A 27,452-nucleotide genomic window follows, 5' to 3' on the forward strand; every position below is an offset into this window, starting at 1 on the left:
TAGTTTGGATTTTATAAAATGCTGCGAGAAGAAAAGGCAGCCGTGCACGCTGTAGTTTTTTACCTTATCAGAGCTGAATTGAAACTGCATAGAAAAAAGAGCTTTTTGAGCACATCGAAGCCAGGTCCAGGCATCTGTCACATGCTGTAACAAGCTGCTGAGTGTTGCTTGAAGTGTGCACGTTTATTTGTTATTCATGCACAGCACTGATGGATAGGAAGTGACAGCAGTGAGTTATGGCCTGTTGGACATCCAGGATGGGAGCGCTTGTGTCCTGTGAGCCTCTCAGTCTCCGAGTCCCCCGTCTCATCTGCTGTTAGCAGCAGATAATCCCGCTCTAAAGCCGCTTGTGGAAGAGACCTGGCCGACAAAGGCGGGGCTGAAAGGGATGTAGAATGACGCAAGTGTCTGTTCCTTCTTCCTTCCATTTCCTCTTAACTTTCTGATCCTGAGCACCTGGGAGGTCAGCTGCTTGGCTCCCTTGACCCTAATTCCTTAAGGAAAGGCTTCCTGAGAGAAGGAGCTGGCTGGTAACTTCGAGCTTTCGGTAGCTGACCTGGAAACGGTGCAGAGGTTGGCCGGTGCAGTCGGAGGCTGCAGACGACGCAGCGAAGAGCCGGAACTGCCCCCCCCTGCTTCTTCTGATCTGACGAAGGACACGGCTCCATCTGTTTCCTGCCCCCAAGGGCTGCAACGTTCACACAGACTTGATGAAGACAAATGAATAAACAGAGGGATGAGTCACTTCTTTATTTTTCTGTTGTGACAAGTGTTTCTGCTTGAACGCACGACGTTGTAAATGTTGACATATCTGTTAAAAAAGCGCCTCGCAGACGGCTGTGTGTCTTATAAACAGACTGGGCTGCTGTCATTTATGCCTGTTACTGTTTACGACAACATTTCTCTGTTTACTCTGCAGGTTCCTTTTCTTGGTTTCCTCAGTAAACGCGTCAATAAAAAATGCATGGCATAACTACTTGTTGTGCTCCCCGCAGGAAGCCATTTGCCTCTCAGGAGGGTCTTGTGTTCCTTTCAGCTTGTCGTCCACCTCCGCACTCGCACCCATCCGTCGGCCTTCTCTGTAAGCATCCTCTTGTCTTGCGTCCCCCTGCACCTGTCAAATCTATTGTCCTTTGCAGGAGAAGAGTAAACCCAGGCAGGCCTGTTTTTGTGACCTTTTCAATGGCCATCTCCCGGCGAAGGAGGGCCTTTGTTGCTTCAGCTTTTCTTGCCAGGTTTTGGAGCAATCAGCAAGGAGGCATCCGTCTTCCCATTGAGGGGAGGCGTGGTTCCTGCTGCTAGCTGGTCCTGATTATGGACCACACATGGTTGTACTTCAGTGGCTCACCAAGAAGCTGAAGTCTCGGTCCGTGAGCAGAGGCCTGGAGTCCCCGGCTCTGCCTCCTCCAAGCGGCTCATAAAGAACTCCTCTAAGCCTTTTGTTTGTGCCCTTTCACTTCGCTTTAGCTCTGCTGGGCCCTTTGTGCTGCTATCTGGGGGCCCGGTGCCCCTGCATCCACTCCCTCAGCTTTGTCCGCTCCATCGACAATATGCCGTCAACAAGTATTCCAGAAATGTAATGAATGCGAGTCTTTCTCCCCGACTGAATGTAGCAAAGTAAAGAAGAGTGAAAAGGTTTTTGGTTTCATGTTGCTGGAAAGGTTTTCCTGATGATTTGGGCCGTTTATTGAGCTGAGCTGATGATATGGATTATTCATAGGGACCCAGCTTCCCAAGATTCGCCAGCAACTTTCCTGCATGTGTCCCAGTATTTCAGACAGTTCAGCAGTCTGATCTGCATTCAGGTTTCCTCCGTAACAAACCACATGAATCCAAGCGGCTGCTATCTTTTTTTTATCAAACCTTTACGGATATATATGACAGCTGAGTGGATGAAACGTTCAACAAACAGGCGTCGGTCTGTGTCGTTTTACGTAAAAAAAAAAAAAAAAGCAACGTGGCCGTATGTTTCTCTCTATCCCACGTTGCAACCATAAATCTTTATATGCAAGCCTTATTAAGTTTCCTTTTCCCCTTTTTATCTTCAGACTGCAGCTTTTTGATGTTTGGCACACATGTCAGGGAGGTTTCTTTCTTCTTTCATTATATTGCTAATATAGAAAACTTCTGTCAAGCTTGTGGTAAGAGCACCACCCTGACACTTTATTAACAAGACGCCTACCGGATCCTAATGTCACTTTATTGAGGTCCCGTCCTCTTATTAGTCAGATTTTACTGTAACTATTTTAAACAGTGACAGGAAAGCCATTTTATGCATTTCAAAGTTTTTTTTTTTACTTTTACATTTGAAATAGCCCAGATTTCTGTCTGTGCTGCCAGGCTTCCCTGTGCAGATCTACAGGAATGATGTGGAACATGCAGTTGGTGCTCAGTAATAAGTCCACCAGACCTCTGCACCACATGGCCCTTTGTTGCTCTGCCTGCTAACCAAGAATATCCTGCACAGGAACATGAAAGAGTGGCAGCTACCTCTCGGGCAGCCCGCTGCTTTTTAATCTTTTTTTGTTGCCTTGCGTCTTTATTTCAGGTCATCGTTCTGCCTGCAGTACTTGACAGTTTTAACAAAGTTTCAGCAAGTTTTGGAAGTGTTTGAGGGTTTAAAACCGTCCACCCATCCACTCTTTGTGATTCAGCTTCATTCATTGCCACTAAACCCTTTCTGACGCCAGATCCACGTTCTTCTTCTTGTGTTCCCCTAACTCTGACTTTTAATCAGAAATGAAAACCATCCTGTGATGTGATGGAGCATAGGTTCAGGTCCTTTTTTCTCCAACTTTCCTCTCTGGTAAATGTTGAAATCCAGCCGCTCGGCTTGTGGTCTCACATGACGGTTGTCATTCACGCCAGCCACTTAGGAACAAGAAAACAAGCAGCTGTCGGCCTCGGGGCTGAGTTTCTATAGATTACTGTTGTATGATACCTGCTCCCAGAAGGAGAGACCCAACAAACACATTGATTTCTTCTCACTTTATCCAATTGTTTCTGTTTAGCTCGTTCCACAGTAATTTGAAGCTACGCCAGTCTCATTAAGACTCTCTTACTTTATTATTTATGTTATTTTAGAGTCTTGCACATGGCATTTTGTGAGCTCGGGCTTGCCTGTGTTAGTCGACTGGTTTTAGAAAATCCAATTGTACTGATGGTCGTAGTGCAATGCTGCATGTTGGTTTGGGATCCAATTTAGCCGACAATGGGAGCAGAGGAAAATTGCCTCTGAATTTTATTGACTCAGAGGAAAAGATTAGCGATGTGGAAAGTCTTTTGTGTTGCAGTGACGAGACTGACAACAGAAAACTGGAGGAAACCACTACAAATGGAGACTTTTTTTTTTAAAAGCTTTCTGCTATTTCAAACGTTACGTAGTTGCAGCATTACCTGCAGGATTATGAGACCTATTTAACGATGAATCTGCTTCTCTTTTCAATACACAAAAGCTTCATGTAATATTGACGTTTGCATTGGATTCAAACACTCTGCAGTGTTGTGACATTAGAAGGACTTGACAAGCTCTGCAGTGATGATTTCCACACATGAGGTCTGACCAGAATGTTTACTTGAACTGATTTATCCATGTGAGACAATTCTTCACTTTCAAAACGGAAAACTAAACGAGGGAGCTCGACTGTAAATAGCGCCGGCCTTGGTTACGAAGGCGATGCGGTTTTCATGATTTGGTGGCTGTAAAATTTCAAATACGTAAATGAGCTCCTTTGCTAACATGCAAATTGACACCATGTGGAGGACAAAGCATTTAAAAACACGTAAGAGGCTTTTTGTTTTCCTTTTGGAGATGTTTATAAGTTTACGAGACTCTGCAGTCTCACGCAACGGTAAGCGGCGCAGGAGGTATTTCAGTTCTTTAATAGAAGACCTCAGGCCATTAAGTTGTGCCGTAGTGATGTTTTCCCACTTTTTTCTCATTTCAGATGTGCATTTAAACGCAGTTTACCTTGTAAAAGCTGAAAATATCATTGACATTTCTTCTCCTTTTGCAACATTATAATCAACTCTCAGGAGCCTTATTTTACTTTCCTTTTTAAATAAAAATAAACTGCAAATTAAACCGATTTCCTCCTTCTGTACCAGCTCAAACTGGTCCTGATTTAATGGGAGCCTGCAGAATAAAACAAGGCAGAAATATCAGCTATCGGAATAGAAAGTCCTGTGCAGATATCTGTAGGAACACCAAACGTTAACGCCGACACACTCACATCGCTGTCGATACACGTCCTCAATCTCTGCAGGCAGCTCGGCATGTGACTTCAATTACAGCCCTGGTGTGTGTGTGTGTGTGTGTGTGTGTGTGTGTGTGTGTGTGTGTGTGTGTGTGTGTGTGTGTGTGTGTGTGTGTGGAAAGGCTGGGTTAGGACACTAGGAAAAGACTGCTCTGTTGTGATTGTATCTAATGAGATCAATCAGAGCTGCAGCCTTGAAGTTGTCACTCATTAATTTAATGAGTCTGCGTGCAGGAGTGTCCTAATTCACCAAATGATCTTGCCTGCTCTGTGCAAGTCATTGCTTTGGGGTTAATAAGAAGTAGCACGAGTACAAGCGGTTGCTGTCTCGCTTCTAGTCTCTTTCTTTCGCGAGGTTAAACTTCCATTTTCATTTTCGTTTGTTTGCACAAGGATAAAAGAATCTAACCTCTGCTCTGTGCCCACGGGAGGATGAGCTCCTTCAGTCTGCGTGCACGAAGGCGGCATCCTCACATCTAAACAGTCATAACCATGAGGAGAATGAGACAAGACACAGCTGTTTCAAATGCTTAAGCAATATTAGGGGCACTGAAATGTCCTTTGGCATTCTCAAAGGCCTTCCCTGCATTTAAGACCCCCTGTCAGTGGGGAGAAGCCGCTGTGCTGATGTCTCATGACTCGGGTTCAGAGCTGCTGTACCTCGTAAACCCTTTCCTTGGAAAATGGTTTTGGCACAAGGAGGTCAAGATGCAGGAAAGATGTCACTTCTCTACATAGAGTATCTCTGGTTTGCAAATTTCTTTCCACCCCACTCTGCCGGTTCAGCCATCTGGTGCAGGTCTCGTTGAACCCTTCCACGGGTCAACATCCTCCGAACCCAAACCAGAATGTTTAACCGGCCCAGTGGTAGGCCCGGCCGGATGAGTCTTAAATGAAACGCAAACACAAGCTCAGGAAGAGTGGCCTCCCCTGCATTGATCTTCCTCTCCATGTGAAAGAGAAGCACTCTGAACACGAGAGGAGGAACGAATCAAACAAATTTATTACCATGTGGCCAAAAAGGTCAGACCATGACAAAAGCCTCCTGTTGTGAGGAGGAGTGCTGTGGAGTGGCCCCCTCCGAGTCGAGCCTGCGTGACTAGCTCGGCATTAGACATGGGTCAGTCGGGGAGGAAATGTGGACGTATAACCAGCTGGAGAACAAAAGCCTGTTTTAATCTTATAGGAATGTGACATTTACGTAATTAAAACACGTTTAGCTAAATTTTCCACTTAAGTGTTCAACTTTTTTTTCCAGTTTGGTCACCATATTGTCACTAGTGATTGAAATTAAGGTGACAGATATCGGTCAGCTTGTAGTTTAGACAAACATTTAGTGTGTATATAAAAACTTTGACAGCCATTTAATTAGATTATCTTGTATTTCTTTTGGTAGCGCTAATGCTAGCGTATCAGCTGTTATGCTAGCTAGCCAATAAAAACCTACCTGGGTAATACTGAAGCATACATGGCATGTTTATATCATTCCCAGCTTTATTCTCTGATTACAGGACTGGCGTGCTGGTGATGTTTATGGCTGGAAAAAAGATAAACAAAGCAGGAATACTGCTACTAGCTCGGCGGCAACAGTTAGCTTTTTGTGTTGTGAATAATAATGGTACTTCGGCACTGAGCCTTTGGATGTTCCAGACAGCTTCCTAATGATGGGATTTCATTTTCCAGACTGCCAGCTGACCCTGAACGATGGGCTAAATGTGTTGCTGTCATTAAACCAGATAATTGGAAACGCTCTCAGCTTTGTTAGTGAGTTAGTTTGTTAATGTTAAGCAGAAAATAGATTAAAAAAAATCTTAAGTTTCTGTCAGTGTAAATGCGATTGTGAAGAAGTTGGTTGAATATTTGACTAAATTAACCAACACGAGCAATGTTCTCTTTTTTCAGAGAGTGGTGTCTCACTATGGGAAGCACCCTCTGGCATGACCAATCACAGAAGCTCTTATTACCACCAAGACAGTCAAAGACGGACCAATTATATTTACAGAGTTGCGTTTTACATGTTTGATGTGATTACAACAGTCAAAATGATTAGACTGGAGCGTTGCACATTTTTAGATGACTGACTTCATAAGAAAAGACATGGACCGGTTTCCATCCAGCAGGAGGATTTCAGGTTCTCATGGCAAGCTAATGTTCGCTAGCTGACTGGATTTTTATCAGGTGTATTTCAGATTTTACTTAAAGTGCTTTGAGTGGAAATTTTAAGCCCCAAACGCTCCAAACTGATCCAACATAACATTAACCAGATTTCCTTTCTTCCATTTTATTAGTTGTTCTGAATCAGTCCTGGAATCCTGAAGTTTACATGCAGAAGTATCCCTGGGAAAGATACTAGTCCCCAATTTACCCCCCCAGAGTGTTTCCCCGATTACATTGGATAAAAGTGTCTGGTAATTAAACGCAATGTAGAGGATCAACTAATATAAAAAACAGATATTTATTAAATGGAGGAATAAGAGTGTTGCGTAAATTAAAAGCACATTATAAAAAGCATTGTAGAACTTGGATAATGTTTCAAGGGACTTTATACACTAAGTATGGATCATTTCAGCATTAATGAGCAAAACTAAAAGATTTAAAGTTTTTCATCTTCATCTTCATCTTCTGCCGCTTATCTGGGGTCGGGTCGCGGGGGCAGCAGCCTAAGCAGGGAAGCCCAGACTTCCCTCTCCCCAGCCACATTTACCAACTCTGCGGGGGGGATCCCGAGGCATTCTCAGGCCAGCCAATAGATATAATCCCTCCAGCGTGTCCTGGGTCTTCCCCGGGGTCTCCACCCAGAGGGACGTGCCTGGAACACCTCACCAGGGAGGTCCAGGAGGCATCCTGACCAGATGCCCGAGCCACCTCAACTGGTTCCTCTCGATGTGGAGGAGCAGCGGCTCTACTCTGAGCCCCTCCCGGATGACTGATCTCCTCACCCTATCTCTAAGGGAGAGCCCGGCCACCCTGCGGAGGAAACTCATTTCAGCCGCCTGTATACGAGATCTTGTTCTTTCGGTCACGACCCACAGCTCATGACCATAGGTGAGGGTAGGAACGTAGATCGACTGGTAAATCGAGAGCTTCGCCTTCTGGCTCAGCTCCTTCTTCACCACGACAGACTGGCACAGAGTCCGCATTACTGCAGACGCCGCACCGATCCGTCTGTCCATCTCGCGCTCCATCCTTCCCTCACTCGTGAACAAGACCCCGAGATATTTAAACTCCTCCACTTGAGGCAGGACCTGACTCCCGACCCGGAGAGGGCAATCCACCCTATTCTAGACCTCTTCAAATTTGACCTTTTTCATCAAACATATACAAACTGATATTATTCCCATTCTCCAAGGTCTAAATAAACTAAATATATGATTTACTTTGATATTGGACCTTGGCTATGCCTGCCTCATGAGCCATGTTGTTTTATTTTTGACGTTTTTCAAAAACAATGCAAAATTTGGGACATTATGTCCTTGTTTTCATTGTAGCTTCCCAGAGGTTGATGCTTTAGCACTGAAAGTTGGACCAAATGAAAGCTAATAAAATGTTCTTGCATATGGTTGTAAACACATTAACAACAGTGTAAATTTGAACTAATTTTATTTAGGTGTCAGCAAGAGTAGTGAGCCAGTCACATTTCACTCCAAGAGCATCAAACAAAGTGACACTCTGGGGCTACCAGGTCTGTGGCTGTGTTGAGGACAGGAGGTTCATAAGCTGGAGGTCATGGATAGTTGTGTCAGCAGATAGCTGCATCAGATGTGATGGTTACACAGTGGCTGGTGTAAAATAGCTTTCATTTGGTACAACTTTCAATGCAATAGCATCAGCCTCTGGGAAGCTACAATGAAAACAAGGACATAATGTCCCGAATTTTGCATTGTTTTTGAAAAACGTCTACAATAAAACTACATGGCTCATAAGGCAGGCATAGCCAAGGTCCAGGACCAAAATAACTGATATATTTAGTTTGTTCAGACCTTGGAGAATGGGAATAATATCAGTTTGCATATGTTTGATGAAAAAGGTCAAATTTGAAGAGGTCTAACCCTATTCTGGCTGATTTCAAGTTTATTTTGCATTTTACACACAAGACATAAACGACAAAAGAGTTGGCACCGACAAAAGAGAGGGATGTGTCTTAGCTATATTTAAGTTATTGTGTGGAAGTGTGGGGCAACACATATGAGAGTAATTTAAAGACTTTATTTATTTTACAAAAGAAACCCAGTAAGAAGAATTCACAGAGCAGACCGGAGAGAACACGCCAACACACTTTTCATTAAGTCAAAACTTGTCAAACTCAAAGATTTGTTTTAGCTACAGACATTAATGGTTCTGTTCAAAGCAAAAAGTAAAGTTTTACCGGAAAATATACAGAAGTTGTTTGTTTTTAGATCAGAAAATAGAAGAAAATTACTTTAAAGACCCGTTCACAAGGACCACTCTAAAGCAGAGGTGCATTTTAATATATGTCAGTCCAAAGGAATGCATAAAAGCAGAACCTTCAGGATGTATGAATCAATGACTGATCGATTTTATATTGATCATCAGTGTGATTATTTGTCATTTAATTTCTTTATGTATTTTTTCTCCAAGTATTACTGTTTTATTTTCAAGTAATTGGCTGACTGACCATTTACGTGTTTTTTTATTAAGAAGGAGACAGGTCTAAGTTTCTTCTTCTTCCTGCTCCTTTTCTGTCAAGGCGCTAAGATACAGAGCTGTGACGATATGCTTTCGTCCCAATTCAACTCGATTCTGAGTTTTTTGGGTGCTGATTCGATTTAAAGATTCTCACGATTCTTTGATATTGCTGATTTGTTGCAGATACTAAAATATAAAATAAAAAAAAATGTACAAAACCTTTTTTGCTCATCATTTTTCTTAATTTTCAATGAGGAAAAAACAACCCAGTAGTCAGACCTGTACATATATATATACAGACATACAAAAAGATCAATAAAAACAATAATGGATTAATTTTTATCAAAACAATTGATTTTAAAATTGTGAAACAAAAAAATCCTGATGTTTTTGTTTTTTTTTTTATTCGACCCCCCCCAAAACACTACATGTGTTTTTTTAAATATTTGTTTAGTCGTGAAGTAAAGATGTGGAGTGCCGTGTGTGAAAATGAAGAATGAGGTCCACACGGGTGACCGGGTGCTCTTCAACATCACGCCTGGGCTCTGCTCACACTGACACATTTACTGGACACAGTAATCAGTTTGTACGTTCCCTCTGCTCTGCTGTCCTCTGAAGACGCTCCCTCTGTGATGGACTCTTACACATGGCATCGTCTACAACAATCACTCTCACTGCACAACTGACACATGAAAAGTGGCTTCCAGAGCTATCTGGCAGGGATTGACAAGGATTATAGAAGCATTTGTCTTTTCCATGAGGCGTTTTAAGCAGGAAACACAGAATTTCACCAAAATGCATCATAAGCAAGTAGCAGAGCTTTGTGGCGGGACTGCAGGCTCATGATGGAAACCGCAGGATCGCCATGATTCCTGCGCTGCCAGTCTGATTAGGAGGAAGGAAGTGTGGCTCGCTGGTTTCCTCTGGTGATCAGCATTCAGGTCACATCCCACTGTGCCCGTCTTGTTCAGCACAAAGGGCTGATCAGGGATGCTAGGCAGCAGGCACGGGTATTCAGCAAGCTCTGTGCAGTGAGGACCAGCCTGGCCTGCTCCAGACTCGGTGTCTCAGTGTTTGCTTGTCTGCTGTGCCGTGAAATGAAGCGAGTGTGTAGGATTGTGTCGATGCAGCAATGCAAACACACTCCTAGGGGTTGAGACGTTGGGTCTTCTGCTGGGTGAGCATATTTAGGTATATTTGTGGATATTTATGTTTGTTTTAATCATTTCACACTTCCAGCAAATAGAGCAGTAGTTTCATGTTGGAGACATGAAGACTAACATGTTATTCTGTAAAAAATCATCTTACTGGGGAAGCAGTATTTCAGGACTTTTCTCTTTGACTGACACAAATACTTCATCCTTCCTCACTATCACCATGTAACTGCTTTTAGTCACAGAGATGAGGGGTAGTTCTGTCACCACAGGTGATAAATAAAATGCTTATTTCATTTCTTCCAGGTAAACTGAAGTAGACCAGCAGTTTTCTAGTCATTTCACAGACGCTTTCATCCAGAGTGTCTGCATGTTATAAGTGATCAGTTAACCATAGTAATGAACCTACCATGTACACAAGACAGAACATATACTGGGAGAACATGCAAACTCCACACACCGTTCAAACCCCCAGCCGAGGCTCAAACCAGCGGCTTTCTTGCTGTGAGGCCACAGTGCTAACCACTATACCACCGTGCTTTTTGTGTGATGGAGCAAAGCGATGCACATCGTGATATTTGTTCAGTTCAAAGTGACTTAAATATGATTAATAATGAAATATTTTGTCTTCGGTTCAAAGTTTCCTGAAGCTGTTACACTCTCAAAAATAGAGGTAGAAAGATGAGGACATTTCTGTACCTATAGGTACATTTTAAAGAAATGTTCTCTCAAAAGTACAATACTGGTCTTTAAGATACCAGAAGCACACCTTCAGAGTACGAAAAAGGGTTCAAAGTGACATAAAGTACAAGTTTGTACCATTTTAACCATAAAGGTACCTGCAGCATTGAAAAATGTTTGTCGTGACAAAAACTATTGTTAGCAGCAGCGCTTTAAGCGGGCCGGGACGCAGCAGTACGCAGTACCGGCACTTTTAAATTCTATCCTTTTGCGTACCGGGACTATTTTTTACAGCGTATGGTGCATACTGGGACTTTTACCAGCTTTTCTTCAGCAATCAGTATAACCCCCTACGACTTCACCACATATTACAACTGATATTTGATGAGTTTATTTTTAAAAAATTAAAAAGTCGCCTCAAAAGAAATGTATTGTTAAGACCGGTTTAGAAGCACAACACTTGCTGCAGCCCACAATGTCAGTGTTTTGAGTTGAAGATTATTTCTAGATTAAAGATAAGATAATATTGCTAAGTGGAATGGACCAGGCCTAATGCTGTGAAAAACATAAAAAACATGACTTGAAAAGGTGAGGTTGAACTTGATAAGGTACAAAAATAGACCAGAACTGAAGGGTACAGAAATGTCTCTCAAAAGAGTACACCCCCAGCGACAAGCATTTGTACCTTTTTAGTTACAAGCTGGTACCTCTATTTTTGAGTGTGTGTGTGAATTATGATCAGCTCACTAACGGCAGGAAGGACAGACGGCGTTTATTGTTGACAAAAGGGATTTTACGGCGTGCAGCCTGCAGGAAGTACCGCTGGCTGCACGCTCTCCACTCATCCTCTTTCATCCAAAATATATCAAAACATTTGGTGACACTTTGAGGCGAGAAATATTTGCAGCTTTTTCTAGTTTAATCAATCTTAATGCGTTAATGCACAAATTAAACGCTTCCCTTCTGTCTTTAGAGGAAAATTACTTTCACTCGTCGTGGATGAATATTTGCAGAGTCAGGAATTTGCTGCACGTCCACAAATCTGCTCATTAAATGTTTTAAATTCATAAATAAATGAGAAGATAAATATTTTCCGTACAACTCTGTACACACTGCTTACCACGTTAAGATCATTTTTTTCTTCTTGGTTAGGTACCATAAAAGCAGATGAGGCATCCCATAATGACCTGCTAGCATGGCCATGGAAAGAAACAGTAGACAAAGAACTTTCCGGAGACACTGAGCGGGCTGCACCAGTGTCTCTGTGGGCAGCCCAAAAATACCTCTCCGCTTCGTTCAGATATTGTATCTGGGTGATGACATGAAGTTGGCAAACCTCCCCTCATCCCCCACCAGAGTTTTTTTTTTGCTTGCTGTCACAAGAAATCTTTACGACTTTTAGTTTGAAGGATTTTTTTTTTCTTTAGTGCTTAAACGTCCAAACTTTGAGCAGGCTTGTCCATGCAGTCAGTCTATATTATCAATATTGTTTTAACATTTGGCGATTAAAAAGTTAAGAATTAACATTAGTTTCTTATTTGACTATTGATTCAATAAAACTTGAATTTATTCATTGGAAAATGTTGTAATCAGGTTTAAATATTTAATTTTGGTATAATTTTCTTTAATTCCAACAACTATTTATTTGAAATATTTCCTAAACATGCGGATTTTCACTTTAAAGTGCTTTATGATGAGGATGTATGGTCAGAATCTGATTATATATATTAAAATGATGCATTATTTTACCTTTAAATGACTAAATAATTGTCACAATGTGGAGGTGAGGACCCAGTAGTGAAAATTGGAGCCAGAGATGCAGCTTCAGGATGTTAATTTCCAAAAACCAGATAACTGAACGCAGACGGCGCAATAAACACACCTGAACCTGAATACCTGAGCAATGGCTACCGGACACCGATAAATATTATAAATACACAGGAAAAAAAAACCAGATACAGGTGAAGTGAATAAACTAAATGAACCCAGGTGAACTAATGATCAGGAAAGCAAAACAGGAAGCCAGACATGATGGAACTAAACAAGGAAAACTTCAAAATAAAACAGGAATCAATACAAAACAAGACATGACACTAATTCAGTGCGATTGCCTCCGTCATGGAAAACTTCTATATCTTGTTAAAGTCTGAGCAAAGAAAAACAAGAGAAAAGTCACTTTTTTTACATTTTGAAGTCTTTATTTGGCTCTTTAACAATATATGAATAAAACAGGGTTTTAGCAAAGTTTCCACCATAAAGTGATGCAAAAGGTCTCTTTTGGGGTTGAAGTACTTTCTTCAGATTGCATCTGAAATGCTCTTCGCTTTGCGTTCGTGCTTCCTGCCGTGTGAATCTTAAAGTGGTTTGAACTGTTTCTGAGCTGCCGGCCAGCAGGACGCCGCCGCCGTCCAGCAGGACGACATGCCGTCCAGCAGGACGACATGCCGGCCAGCAGGACGCCGCCGCCGTCCAGCAGGACGACATGCCGTCCAGCAGGACGATGCCGTCCAGCAGGACGACATGCCGTCCAGCAGGACGACGCCGCCGTCCAGCAGGACGATACCGTCCAGCAGGACGACATGCCGTCCAGCAGGACAACATGCAGGACGATGCCGTCCAGCAGGACGATGCCGTCCAGCAGGACGACGCCGCTGTCCAGCAGGACGACATGCCGTCCAGCAGGACGACATGCCGTCCAGCAGGACGATGCCATCCAGCAGGACGACATGCCGTCCAGCAGGACGACGCAGGATGACGCAGCCGTCCAGCAGGACGATGCCGTCCAGCAGGACGACATGCCATCCAGCAGGACGACGCAGGATGACGCAGCCGTCCAGCAGGACGACATGCCGTCCAGCAGGACGACGCTGCCGTCGTTTCATATTTTCCTCCAGTCTTTTGCAGCATTTGAGAGATTTATTCTGCTCATGTAGATCTTCTTCATCTGAAAGTCATTCGCTTGTCTGATGACACGTTCTTCGGTTTTCACGCTTTCTAATATCCAGCTTCGTCTCCCGCATGTTCTCTGATTGCTTGCTGCCTGTATCGGATCAATTTTCTGTTTCAGATAACCGCTTCACGTGGGATTCTGCTGTCATTGATTCTATTTTTCTACCGTACTGATGAAATAGTCATGATGGGGAAACCGCTGCACTGGTGATGCGGTTCGCTCACACCTGACTGCTTCCTGCCTTAGAAAAAGTGATGATTTCATTATTTTTTATGGTTTTAAATGGATTTTTTTTTTAGATTTAAAAATGTATAGTCTTAATATTTAAATGTAAGTCTGCAAAAAATCTTATGCATGAATATCTTTTTGTTCGTGATGAAAATCTCATATTGCATTAGTAAACCAGCCTAACCTTTACCTTAATCAGCCGACCCCTGGCTGTTATTAAAACCTAATCTGTGAGGATGAAACTCCACCTCCTGCTTCAGTTTACAATCTGACAAGGAGACAAAAAGTGAGAGATCGAGGCTCCCGAATGAAATCCAGACATGTTGCGAAGGGATGGAGGGTTCCAGCCAGAAGCAGATTATCCAGAAAGAGTGATGTGAGGTGGAGAAGTTTTTCAGAGGCTTCTCTTGTTAGTGGCCACATGATCCCTTGGTTCCTCGGGGAGTTGCTGTTCAGGCCGGCGGTTGGGGAGGAATGCGCTCCTGGCTGGGAAAGCCGTGCAGAGAGCTCCTCTCTGCTGCCAGCTCGGCTGACAAATCAGGCCCAGCCTGCAGCAGAAACTTGATCTTTCTCTCCAGCTGGTAGAAGTGGAGCTTTAAGGATAATCATGATGATGCTGATGAACACACACAGTGGATTATTGATTTGCTATTGACTGATTACCATGACGACGTGGACTTTAATGTAAATGTGTTCATTTAGCTCGGGGTGTATGCCGTCCATCCACTCTGCAGGAGGAGCTACTGAGAGCTCACATCTTTTCCTGCATTGCTCCGTTTCCAGCACGTCAGGTGTTTGCTCGCGTTTCTGACCGTCTGAGAGGTGAGAAGTGTGTGTGGCAGCTCATGAAGCCAGGGCTGTAAATGGAGCCGGCTTTTGAATCCCTTTCATCGGCTTTTCTTTAAGCCTTACTTACCAGAAGATGTTGGTGTGGTTTTGAGGCAGTATATTATGTATACGGCCCCGCTGGCTCCACCGCTGGCTCAAACGCTGTACGGTGGAAAAAGTAAAGAGCCCACTGGTCTCTAAACTGGCTTTGAGATGTTATGGAAGCATAATGCATCGTATGCGAGCATCCTGCGCTGAAATGAAGATTTCTCTTGACAAATGGACCTGAGAGGAGAAGAAAGAAGCCGGAGTTTGGCTTCCGTCTCCTGAACCTGCCAGTGGAGGGTTCGAGCCTCTGCTCGTCTGGCTGCAGAGTTTAGAGAAACCCAATCACGTGCGTGCTGACATCCCAGGCATTTCTATTGTATCCCTGCTGATGATTTCTCTGTCCTTTCCAGCATCCTGAGCCTGGTGGGATTTACTGCATTTCTTTCAGATCCATCATAACTGGGACTATTCCTGTTCAGGGTTCACTCTGCTGCAAACCCAAACGCACCCCAGCCAGCTTCCCACGGGCGTTCTGGTATTGAGAGGTGGCAGTCGTTCAGCGGTCCTTCGCCAGGATGAAGCCTCTGTGGAAGCAGTGCATCAATTCGCAGTTCATTTTAACCACAAACAAACAAAGACCAATATTTTCTCTGACGTTCTGCGTAAGCGTTCCACCCCAGCCCCCCCTCGGTCCCCGGGCCAGACGTGCCTGGAGCTAATTATGTGTGTAAACGGAGACTGCTGTGAGGACACGTTACAACCTGGTGCACGTGGTTTGTTATCACTTGTCATGTATCATTTATCACGCCTGCAACTACAACACCGCTGCTCTGCGTTTGCAAGCAGCTTCTCTCTTGGGGGGGCTCATTAAGCAAATCATCAACAGCAAGGTCTGAACGAGAAGCAGCAGAGGTCCGTGGCTCTGTTGGAGTCCTTCTGCTGGAACAAGAGAGGAAAAACAAGGGAGGAAGAGCAGTTTGCATCTGGAAGGATGAGGAACATCCTGGCTGTCCCACCAGCCTCTGACTCACACAGCTGATGTGGTGGTTTTATGTGAGGTGCCGTTAATGATGGACACGACTTTCGCTTCTTTTCTCGTCTCAGCGCTGAGGCGTTGATCATAAGGCCACCTTATCGGACCACCTGCCGCGTTTAGCAGCCGTTCCGCTCGCAGGCTGGTGTTCGTGGTGCAGCTCAGGTCTAATCCGCTGGAAGCTGCTGCTGCGCAGAGCTGGAAGCTCTCGCTCTTACTTTCACCGCGCCCTCCGGGTAAAGGTGCAAGTCTCGTTTTAAACCGTACTTCCTGCTTAGTTTGCGCCTAGTAGACAGAAATCTGTGCATCATGAAGCCTCGCAGTGGAGCGGTGAAGTGATGTGAAGTTCACCTGCTGTAAAACCATGTTATTTATGTTTATTTAATCTTTTAGCTTTCAGGAGCCTCTGAGCACATTTTTCTGACCCCTCTTTGTTTCTTTACAGCCGTGCCATCAAGACCAATCAGGACCTGCTTCCAGAGACCCCCTGGACAAACATCTTTTATGATGACTTCTGGGGTACTTTGCTCACACACAGCGGCAGCCACAAGTCCTACCGACCTCTCTGCACCCTCTCGTTCCGCCTGAACCATGCCGTGGGCGGCCTGGAGCCGTGGGGTTACCACCTGGTTAATGTGGCCCTGCACGCCGCTGTGACCGTCCTGTTTACATCTCTGGCTCGCCTGCTGCTCGGGGGAGGACTGTGGAGTTTACTGGCCGGCCTGCTGTTTGCTTCCCACCCAGTTCACACCGAGGCGGTGGCGGGTGTCGTGGGACGGGCTGATGAAGGTGCAGCCCTGTTCTTCCTGCTGTCCTTGCTGTGTTACATCCGCCACTGCAAGCTCCGGGGACATGCGGGGTCTCTGAGGCTGGCAGCGTGGTTCCTGAGCAGCTTGGGCTGCGCTGCTTGCAGCATGCTGTGGAAGGAGCTGGGAGTGACTGTCCTGGCTGTGTCGGCGCTGTACGACGTCTGCGTTTTCCACAGGCTCAGACTGCGCCAGATCTTCATGCTCCTCTATAAGGTAAACACTTCCATGCATGTGTGTTTTCTGTTCTTCTCATCAGATTAAACTGGAAAAAAACACCATGTCTCTGTGTGTGAACAGCTGTGTTGTTCAGATCTGATTGGTTCTGTTAGATTCAGCTCAGAATGAGAACAGAAAGCAAACAGAAGGAACAAACACGAGGAAAGCTGAAGCTGCTTTCCTGCCAACTAAACGCATCTTCAGACGGTTCATGTGCAAGAAAATCATGTTATCATTGAGGTTCTAATGTTTCTTCAGAGTTTCCAGCTTTCTGGTTTTTGCTGATCTGCACATTTTGCCTACTAAAAATGAAGTGTCTGTTTTCATGTTTTACATGAAGATTTTATTGAAATTTCATCTCTTTTTTTGTTAAACTGATGCAGATTTTACTTTTGGCTCGTGTTGCACTCTATGAAGTACATTTATATAAGTAAACTGAAGCAACTGCTCCATAAAACAGTTAGCACATAAAAGGAAGACAGCTTCTAAAACATGATAATAAATAATAATAATAATTTAGATCCAGGAGAAGCAAAGTGGAGGATTTGACTCGACCCGCGGTCTTTTAACTGAGACATTAGTGGAAATGTTTGGACATCACAAAGGCAAAGCAGCTACAGCATCCAGAGATTCAGCTAAATTAAAGGCCTGAAACCAGAAGCTGGGTGAAATGTTTCCATAAAGCAGCAAAGTCTTTACCATGCAGGTGCACAAACCTTCGTCTTTTTAACTTCTTTACATAATCAATAGAAGATCATAAACAGGAGCAGATATAAGAACGTTAAAACCTTTTTAAGCCAGTAAAATGATGCTAATTCCTCGTTGTTCTACACAACACAAGAAGCAGAACAAAGTGCCGGCGTTTTTCTGAAGAACAGACGAGTTAAAAGAGTGATGGCCTTTTCAGAGTAATTAACCTTTCAGTGGACCTTTCCTCTGACAGGACCGATCAGATCATTTTACTGTTTACTGTTTGTAACGTCCACACAGCTCCAGCCATCATTACTGCTGCAGGATGCAAACAGACACATGACCTAAGAGCTCCCACAGAGAAGGGAAAACAAAATGCAGCTCAGAAAGAACACGAGCAAAACCCAAAAACATGAAGGAAAAGTTGGTTCGTTGAGGAGCACGTTTTCCTTTTCCTGCTCAGCGTAGTGTGGTAATAAAGTCTGAAGGCCTCTGCTGCTTCCCTCACGTGCTGCCCTCTTGTTATTTAAGCTTTATCTGACTCCTTGTGTCCTCTGGAGTACGGCCCATCCGTCGAGCCTCCTAATGGCTTGTCAGGCTAGACAATCAGGAAACCGGGCCAAAGGCTTGAAGGAAATGATGCCTCAGAGCTGACAGTTCTGCAGCTCTTCTGACTGAAAGTCCACACACCCTGCTGATCCAATTGTCTTTGGGAAAAAAATGGGCAGGAGGATAGTTGCAGTTCTGGCACAAACCAAAGTCTGTTTTCTTTCATGCTTCGCCATGGTGGGTTGCTCAGTTGGCAAATATCTGCAGTGGCAGATGCTAGGGCTGTGCCGATTCCATTTCAATTGTGATTCTCACAATTCTTCACAATTACTAATTTTTGTAGATTATAAACAAAAAAAATGTTTAAAACTCTCTTTTTTGTTTGTCATTTTCCTTGATTTCAGTTGGAAAAAACAACACAGCAGCCAGACCATCATTTTGCTGCTATAATGCAAGAAGACAAGTAAAAAGATCAATAAGAACAATAAAAATTACAAAAATTTTCTAATGGATTATTTTGATTTGTTTGAAACAAAATATTTTTTTGAACAAAAAATCAATTTTAAAATTGTGAAGCCAAAAAATCCCAATTCTTGATTTTTCAATTCGGTTTTCCCACCCCTAGCAGAAACGTTGCGCTGCTGCACAGCAAGTCCAGCGCGGCTCAAAGACGCCGTAAGTCCGTTACAGAAAATGTTAAGAGGGAAAATTTCATTTGAAATTTGCACAATTTTTTAAATGATTTGCAAAACAAAGTAAAAGCAGCAAAAACTAGAACAACATCAAACTTCCTGAACAAACTTTAAGTTTATGGTATAATAACTTTAGCTGACCGTTATTATCGCGGCATGTCACGTCGTCAGCACAGCCAGGCTTGTCATCATCACTTAAGTCACGTTATCAGAAATGTGTGTCTGTGGATGAACGAGTGCTTTGTTATCACTTGTATATGCATGATTTCTGTGACCCAATCTGTTATCCACATGGCAGAACAGTCCTCTCCTGCAGCATACACACTACATTTGTCTCCCTGCCTCTGTGGGGCGAGGTAGTCACATTGACTGATGGTATGCAAAGGAGAGTTGCTCCTCGGGGCAAACCGAGCCTTCAGCTGCCCATGCGTTAAATTGTATACAGTGCTGAAAATGATCACAGTGAAAATAAATACATCCTCCTCTTAAATCCAAATTTATCAGGTGCCGAGTCCCTGGCCGCTAACTCCCCCAAACGGTATTTATTAAAGTCCTACGGTAAGTGGAAAACAAGGCATGGAAGCACATCAAGCTGCTTTTCTAATGTTAGAGAACATAAAACCCATCTTATAGTTGGAATAAAGCAGTCAGGTTGTTGCATGAGTGACAAGCTGTAATGGGCCAGCACTATGTTTTATCACTCAGCTCTCCGCTCAGCTCAACTCGTTTGACATTTAACACTGGAAATGGCGAAACGGCCTGCTTATCTGATTGTGGCACACAGTCAATTACAGTCGAGTTTTATATCCTCTGCAAATCTCCCTTTGTGTCATGACAGCTCCTGTGTGCTGCTGGAAGGGTGCAGGCAGCGGAGACTGAGAGCTGCAGTGTAATTCCACTGCTTTGGAAGTCATTTATCAAGATTTTAAAAGTGGTTTCTGCTTCAAAATGAGATGCCACATTCAATGCACGGGTATTATTTACCGTTACAGCTCAGGTGTGGAGATTTGCATTAAAGACTGTGGAACAGCTACAGAAATAAACCTGATAAATATCATAAAATAGCAGAAAAAAGGCATCTTAAAGCAGCCAAAATGATAGATTCAGATAGATTTGTTTATGCCAGAGACATATTAATATGAAATACTTGCCATGTTTGCAAATGTCTGACTTTGTTGGAATACGTGAACTTTTCAGAATGAAGGAAACAATAGTCGTCTAAGTGAAGAAGCAGATGCTGCTGCAGATGTGAGTCAGAGTTTCTGGCATCCTCTGGCTGCATGAGGGAAAGTTTTATTAAGAGATCTGGTGGAACCCAGGAGACTCTTCTTCAGAACCAAGAGCTCACTTGATAAATCAATCAGCCTTCAGATATTCTAAAGGTTTTCATTCATAACAGAAACAAATGCATGCATTAAGTTGCAGTTTAGCGCAACAAATCATGCATCCCTCTGTCTGCTTTCACTTTTTACACTCAGCAGTCTGCATGTTCAGAGTCCAGTCCACCAGCACCGACTCCCAGTTTGCAGCATGTTCTATTTAGTGCTTGTTCTCAGGCATGTGCTGTCTTGAAAAGTGGAAAAGAAAAAAAACAAACCTGTCATTAAATTGTTTACTCAAGCTGACCTTTACAGTGCTGATATTCTCCAGTTGCTTTGTGCTTGATTAAAGCCTTTATGGCTGCTATTCAGAGAGCAACGAGTTGATGGCATTCAAACGTAGCATAGTTGGCAGTGGTGTGTGTGTGTGTGGTGCAGCCACAATTTATGTGGAAAAACAGGCTTTTTTACAAGACTGTTTCCTGCACAGAATTAGTTAATAGGCCCATTATCAATAAGAGATAGTGGAAGGCAACGCATCAGAGGCAGGAATGCTGTTTATGTTTAACAGGATCGGATGATTGTACGTTGCAGTAAACTGTTTGCACATAAGACTTGGAGCTCTTTCCTTGTTTGTTCAGTAATGAAATAAATACTAAAAAACGGTAAAATAGGCCTGAACTCGAGCTCTAAAAAACCTTTTTGGCCACATTATTCTACGTAAACATCTTCACTGCTTTTTCCTTCGTGTATTTCCTCCTATTTCTTTATTTTTGTGCCCACTGTTCTCCACTGTTCGTGTTTTTGACTAGAAAGACGATGCCTTCATTTTTTTTTTTTTTTTTTTAATACATCTTCTGTGGAGAGGGTCCCTGCGGGGGTGACACATCTTACATGACCATGGCGGGAACAGTCCTTTGAAAGCACAATCCTGAAATCTGATGCTTTGAAACTGTAAACTGGATAAAGAAGATTTGTCTCGGAGATGTCAAGCCTGAGCTTTACATCCATCTGTAGCTCCTCAGCACACAAGGCCTGAAACACATCCTCAGAGAAACCCAAGACATTCCTCTGCCATCACTTTTGTTCTCATCCAACGTCTGACAGCGCAACTGGAAAATGATTTCCAAATCTGGGACGAGACCCAGCTGGCCCTTAGTGAATGTCAAACTTCCACACTTTATCTTTTCTCACCTCCTGTTTTCTGTTCACACATCTCCTGTTAGTGCAAGGTCACTGCTCAGAGGGGTGTGTGCATGTGTTGGTGTGTGTTTGAAATGCACGTGAAGGGTGATGGAGCTGAGAGTTTACGTGGGCGGAGAGCTCAGGTGTTGTGGAGCTGGTGAGGCCAGCGAGGCCTGACCTCAACAATGTCAGAGGTGGCGCTGATGGGAACGGCAGATGTAAGATGGGGGGGGGGGGGGGGGGGACCCTGAAAACATGTACAGTTGTTCTCATATGTCTTCATCCCCTTTCATTAAAGAAAAGGCTGAATTTACAACAGTCACTCAAATAACTGGGGACTTAAAAAGGAACAAAAACTAAAAATTTGCAAAAATATAATTTTGTAACATAAGACACTGTTTTTTTTTCATTTAATTGAGTTGAAGAAAGAAAAATAAAACAAACAAACAAATGTGTCCTGGACAAATGAGAGACTTTTCTGTTGAACAGTGGGACAAAATACCTGTCAACAGGTGCAGAAGTCTGACTGAGAGGAACAGAAAACACCTGACTGGAGCGGAAACATTAAAGGATTCTTCAACTAAATATTACTTTATGACTGATGGAATATGTAATAAATTATCTTATTTGTTTGCTTTTTAAATAAAATATTTCTATTGAACCAGAATTAGAAAATAATGTCATGATTTTCATAAAATGTTTATTTATTATTACTTTTGTCAATTTCATCCTATTTTACAGGCAGCTGTTTTTTTTTCTTCTTTAATGAAAGGATATGAATAAATATGAGCACAACTGTACATGTGCATGTTTGCACACCATGGTTTATGCATGTGTGGGACTTTTAGCGGCTGAATATAAAATATGACAACCCTTGCTTTACATGAGATGGAGGGAGACCCGGCCCGCCTCATACATTCTTACCTGGGGCTCCACAGATGCTCCACCATGCTCTAATGGCTCCTGTCACTGCGTGATAGATTGAGCCTGGTGGGCTCAGCTAGTGCCCCCTGCCCTCACCCACCTGCCTCTCGCATGGGGATACAGACCGCTGCTGCTGCTGTGGATGCAGACATGGGCGGTCAGAACGCTGTAAAATGCAAAAATATTCATGTAAAAAGTATGAAGGTGACACAGACAGACGCTCAGGCAGAAATGTAAATGTCTGGACATTGGAGTAGAAGCATTAACCAACAGAATGGGAGCAGGTGTAAAACTACGGCCATGTGACGCTGTCGGGCAACAAAGTGAGCCACGTCTTCCTCTACCTCTTCGCCTCGTCTGCAGATGAAGGTGCAAAGTGCAAACACAGCCAGTAAAACAGCATCACTGCTTTGTGGAACATGTTGGAGTAACTTCACAGGTTGTGTTGCTACTTACCTGTCCAGGAGACGATGAGCTAGCTCCAAGTCAAACCGCAGCCGTTCGCTCTGGCAGGGCTCTCCACAGTTAATCCACTCCCGTCGCTTCTTCATCAAAGACTGTCGTCGTTCTTCCCGATAATGTCGGATCCTGGTCATCTTCAGGGGAACATTTCATTCCGTTTCACTTTGAACTATTTATTTTCATCAGGAGGAAGAGCTTAGAGCTGTGAGGAGGGAGGAGATTGACATGACCGTACATGAACACGCGGCGCGTGACTCTGTCTGACTTTATATTCAACAGGAAATTACACCTCTGGTCCTTTGTGTAAACATGTTTAAATCCTTTCAATTTATGTTTATTTTCAACAGAAAGTTTCAAAAGCAGCATGAAGTTGCTCCATCTCTGAGATTCTTCCATTTACAAAACCCTACGGCTTAACACAGAAACATGCAAATCGCTTAATATCTCCGGGGAAATACGCCTGCATGCTACAAAGAAAAGAAGTGAAACAAAAAAACTGGTAGCAAGGATCTCTGGTTGTCAGATCCAGAAAAATGGCTGCATGTGTAACTGGTCCGCTTCAGCGTTGTGCTGACGAACTGATTGTGGCGACACTCTTTCCTCTTGGGAGGAAACCTCCGTTTGATTTCCCTCCCGAAGCCTGAAGGAAACAAAATAAAACGGATCACGCATCATGGGAACATGCCCGCTCCAATTCCTAGAAGAAAGAACAGAATTTCAGCTAAGAATGGCGACCCCAAACTATCCCTCCACTCCATCGACTTGCCACAATCATCTTGTCATTATTCACACGTTCTTTTTACCGTAACAATAAAGATTTGCATAAAGAGTGTACGAAACAGTAGGATGGGTTGGGATGACAAAATGATCAAACATAATGCCACCCACCTCTGCAACAGGGAGATTGTACAAAAGGGGAGGGGTACTGGGGATTTAAGGAATTTATAGAGGAATCAAAAGAAGAAGAAATCGCGGAGGAGCTTCTATCTTAAAGTGAACTGCAGGAAGATCCCTTCAGGTATAGTAGCATTTATTCAGATTTTGTGAAATTCTAAATCAAGGTTCAGCCGTTCCTGCTTACAGATGCAGCAACTTTATGTCCTTTAACAGCTTCGTCCTTCTTCTTTATCTTTTTCATTTCTTTGTGTGTTTTCCATGATGACAATGTGTGCATGCAGTGCAAAATAACTCGTTAGTAAAACCCATTAACTAGCCGCATCGTTGTTTAAGCCGCAGGATTTAAATCGTGTGAGAAAGAAGCTGCTAATCACCCAGAAGTTACGATAACAGGAACATGTCGAATGATCTAATAATCTCACACTGAGAATATTTTATTATATGAGGTTATAAACACATAGAAAGTTAAGAGACAAGCATTAAATGCTGGGAAATGATGCTGACGTACCTGTAAAGATGTTATCACCAGATTTTTCTTTAAAGTTTATGAGTTTATGGGATTGATATTGCATTAGAGCTGCAACTATCGAGCACTTTTAGAATCAGGTACTCTTGTCGATTATTTTGACAAGTAATCGAGTACCCTAATGATTATATATTTTTTTTATTATAGTTTGTAAAATTATAATAAAATTTAAAGTATTATAATTTGTCAAATAAATACTAGAAACCTAACCAAAGTAAATCCATAAATTCATATTTGTGAAGCTGTTGCATGTGTTGTTACTACCTAATGTGGGAGGAAAATGTGTTTTAAAATGTGATGCTTTGGTGCAACCAATGTGTTTGTGCACGCGCTCGATGTGTAGAGAAAAAAATCTCAACGGATCAATCTCAAACGGAGCCTCAAGGTAAATAATTTGCCTTGATCAATGCATGTAGTCGGGTTACTCAAGTTACCCGAGTAATCGTTGCAGCCCTATATTGCACCATACATCATGGTTATATTGTAAATTTTAGTTTATTTTAAGACATTTAAAAGCAAACTACTATCCTTAGACACACACCGTTGCCATGGTTCTCAATCCGATCTTTCATTTCTTCTGTTGTTTAAAACCAGAGATGGGGACGGTCAAACTGGAGGCGTGAGGCTTTGAAACCAACTCATAGTTTATGTTTTCATGCTTTCCTTCATCTGTTTTAATGCAGACAAGCTTTCCAGACGTTGCTTATTGGGCTGAAGTCATTTCTTCTGACACTTAGCAAGGAAGCAACTTCATACCTAAATGATCGAGCCAATCCATCCTAATACATTTTGAAAGTGTCAGTAAATTATTATTGTTCCCCTTAGCACATAAAAGGCAGCGTGATGGTGCGCACGTTCCACACACAGATGACTGAACAGGTCTTTCTGCGCCTGGATGTCTTTGCTTTGGGGTAAAAATGCAGATAAAGTGACTTGAACTGGGTTTACTTCAGCATAGGGTTCATCAGGCATGAGTGGAGCGGACAGCCATGTTTCTGCAGCAGGAATCAGGACTGTGGCACCACCTTTGCCTTCTCTGTGAATATGGAAACCAAGAAGGAATGAAAATCCTTCACATAAAGATGGCATGAAAAGCTTCATCAGGCTTATGATATCGCCACATTGTCCCTCGTTTCACTGCATACTGAACACGCTCAGCCTTTTTATAGCCGGCTTGTCTGAGACGCAGTTGTGGCGTTATGTAAGACTTCAGTCCTGCAGAAGGAAGTCCCACAGCAGCACCAATGCAGCGTTAACAGACATGCGTATAGATCTGATGGTTTTCCTCCAGCGTTCACAACTCATCCAGAAAAATGTTGGGCTTGATCTGAATGCTGGCTTGAATCTCAGGCCCTGTCCACACGTAGCCGCGCTTTTTTAGAACTAAATATCTTCCCTCTCCTTCCCCAGTAAAGAAACATGAGTCCACACAACCTTGTTTTTCAAAAACAAATCCATCCACACATCTCTGCATAACCGCGCTGTTTAGCACATCCATCAGCATATCAAACCTTTCGGCAGCGCTGGCGTCTCTAATCCTATCCCTAATCTCACGACGTCCCTTCCACGAAGCATGAAACATGTCTCCAACATGATCTGGTTAGGTGGTGGAAAATAAAATGTCCTTAATGTCGTCCTTTGCCGTTGGTAGTTTATGTGGAGCGGTCTTTAAGCTTGTAGAAACAAACAGATAACAGATAACGCCATCACAGTTTCAAGGACGTGTTTAGTTCATGTAGAATAGTTCATGTGTTCAGTAAGCGGTGTGCCTACGGTTTTATTTTGAAAAGGTCAGACAGGAAGTCTGAGCAGTTTGACGGTGGCGGCTGTGCCAGTTCTGCAGAACTTCTTCGTACATTATAAAAGTATAGGCGCATGAACGAGACCCCCGGTTACATAAACAAAGGTTGAACATGTGACGTCATGGCATTTCCAGTCGTGTTTAAAAAGCTAAAACCCAGTTAAATGTGTTCACATGCAGACGTGCAAACGGCGTTCACAAATCTTTTTCGGTTTTTAAAACCATCATTTTTTTATGCATAAATCTGAGTTTTGGTGTGGATGACAGACCGAATTGAAGAAAAATATCTTTGTTTTGTGAGATGCTACGTGTGGACAAGGCGTTAGTTCATGCTCCTGTTCCGTAAACTTGTTTTTTTCTGATTTTCTTTCATTTTAACCAAAATTCCAATAATTGGTCCTTTAAGACCAGTATGGAGATCACCCGTGTTCCCCTCGTTATCCTCCTGCATTTCCCTGTATTTGGTCTGCTGTGTCAGGTCAGCTCTTCTGGTTTCCTTACCCGACTGTAACTCTGGATACGTGCATGTAGTTTTCCTCGCTACCTTTTAAGATTAATTTAAAAACTTCCTAAAAACATTGTTCCTGCGTTTGTGTCCACCATCGCCAAGCTGGGCAACTCCAGAAGGCCGCAGTCCTGCAAATGTTTGGTGTTTCTGCTGCAACAAAGCTGACACACATCAAGCTAAGTTAGCAGACTTAAGCAGGGCTTGACATTAAACTCTGTACCGGTCTGATAATTACTCATAGATCTGAGTCAGGTGTGGTGCAGCAGGGAAACTCGGACCATCTACAGGACTTCAGCCTTCGAGGACCAGGTGTGTGGACATATAGTATCGTTTCTAAATGTCACCTGCTTCATGTTAGTTGTCTATATGTCCAGCAGTTTTCTAGACACCTGATTTAATACTTAAAGCTGGGGTAGGTAATGTTGGGGGGCTAGCAAGGTGTGAAAGTGGCGCCCTGTCTTGGCTCCTCCCCCTCTGGTTTTGCTTCTTTGGTAATCCAAGGCTTTTTTCTTACCCCTGCCAAGGAGTTAATGTTTTTTTTGTCGGCGTTTATCTGTTTGTGTTCAAGATAACTCAAAAAGTTATGGAGGGAATATAATCTGTGGTGATCCGGATCAGCGTTTGGATCCAGGGACATTTTAAGGTTTGCGCTCCGAGTGTTTTTCTAGTCCGCAGCTTTTTCCACCAACAATTTCCGGGTCGGGAAAAGTTTCTCTCAGATTTTTTCGGGAAATCCTTCCTGCATTTTCTCAGCCATGTTTGCCTTCCGAGTTTCTTCTTCACTGCTTTGTATTTTCATCCCAACATGCTGTTTATATGCAGGGTGTGGCTATCAGGCATGCGCTGCTGGAGGGGGAGGAGGGGAGAAGCTTACGAAATAAGAAATAAAGAAATGAACAGCTCCTTTTGGGTCGGAACGTTTGGATTGGTCAGAGTTTTTACAGATTTACAGTAAACTGAGGGGTCTAACTATATTTCTTATTGTTCATGATTACAGAATGTATAGACTACTATCAGGACGAGGAACCACTTCACCCAGAGTAAAAAAA

At 43.1% G+C, this 27,452-nt stretch overlaps 1 protein-coding gene across 1 annotated transcript in view; it reads left to right on the top strand.

Moving 5' to 3' along the window:
• The window catches only part of tmtc2b (transmembrane O-mannosyltransferase targeting cadherins 2b), a gene marked incomplete at its 3' end in the record, with an annotated part of 96,751 nt that overhangs the window by 22,844 nt on the left and 46,455 nt on the right, over positions 1-27,452 (top strand). The window contains exon 2 of the mRNA XM_079253970.1: positions 16,271-16,847. Coding sequence (XP_079110096.1) covers positions 16,271-16,847 — 577 coding nt within the window. The remainder of the gene's footprint in view (positions 1-16,270; positions 16,848-27,452) is intronic.

The sequence above is a fragment of the Telmatherina bonti genome, assembly GCF_933228915.1.
Source record: "Telmatherina bonti genome assembly, chromosome: 2".
Classification (NCBI taxonomy): domain Eukaryota; kingdom Metazoa; phylum Chordata; class Actinopteri; order Atheriniformes; family Telmatherinidae; genus Telmatherina; species Telmatherina bonti.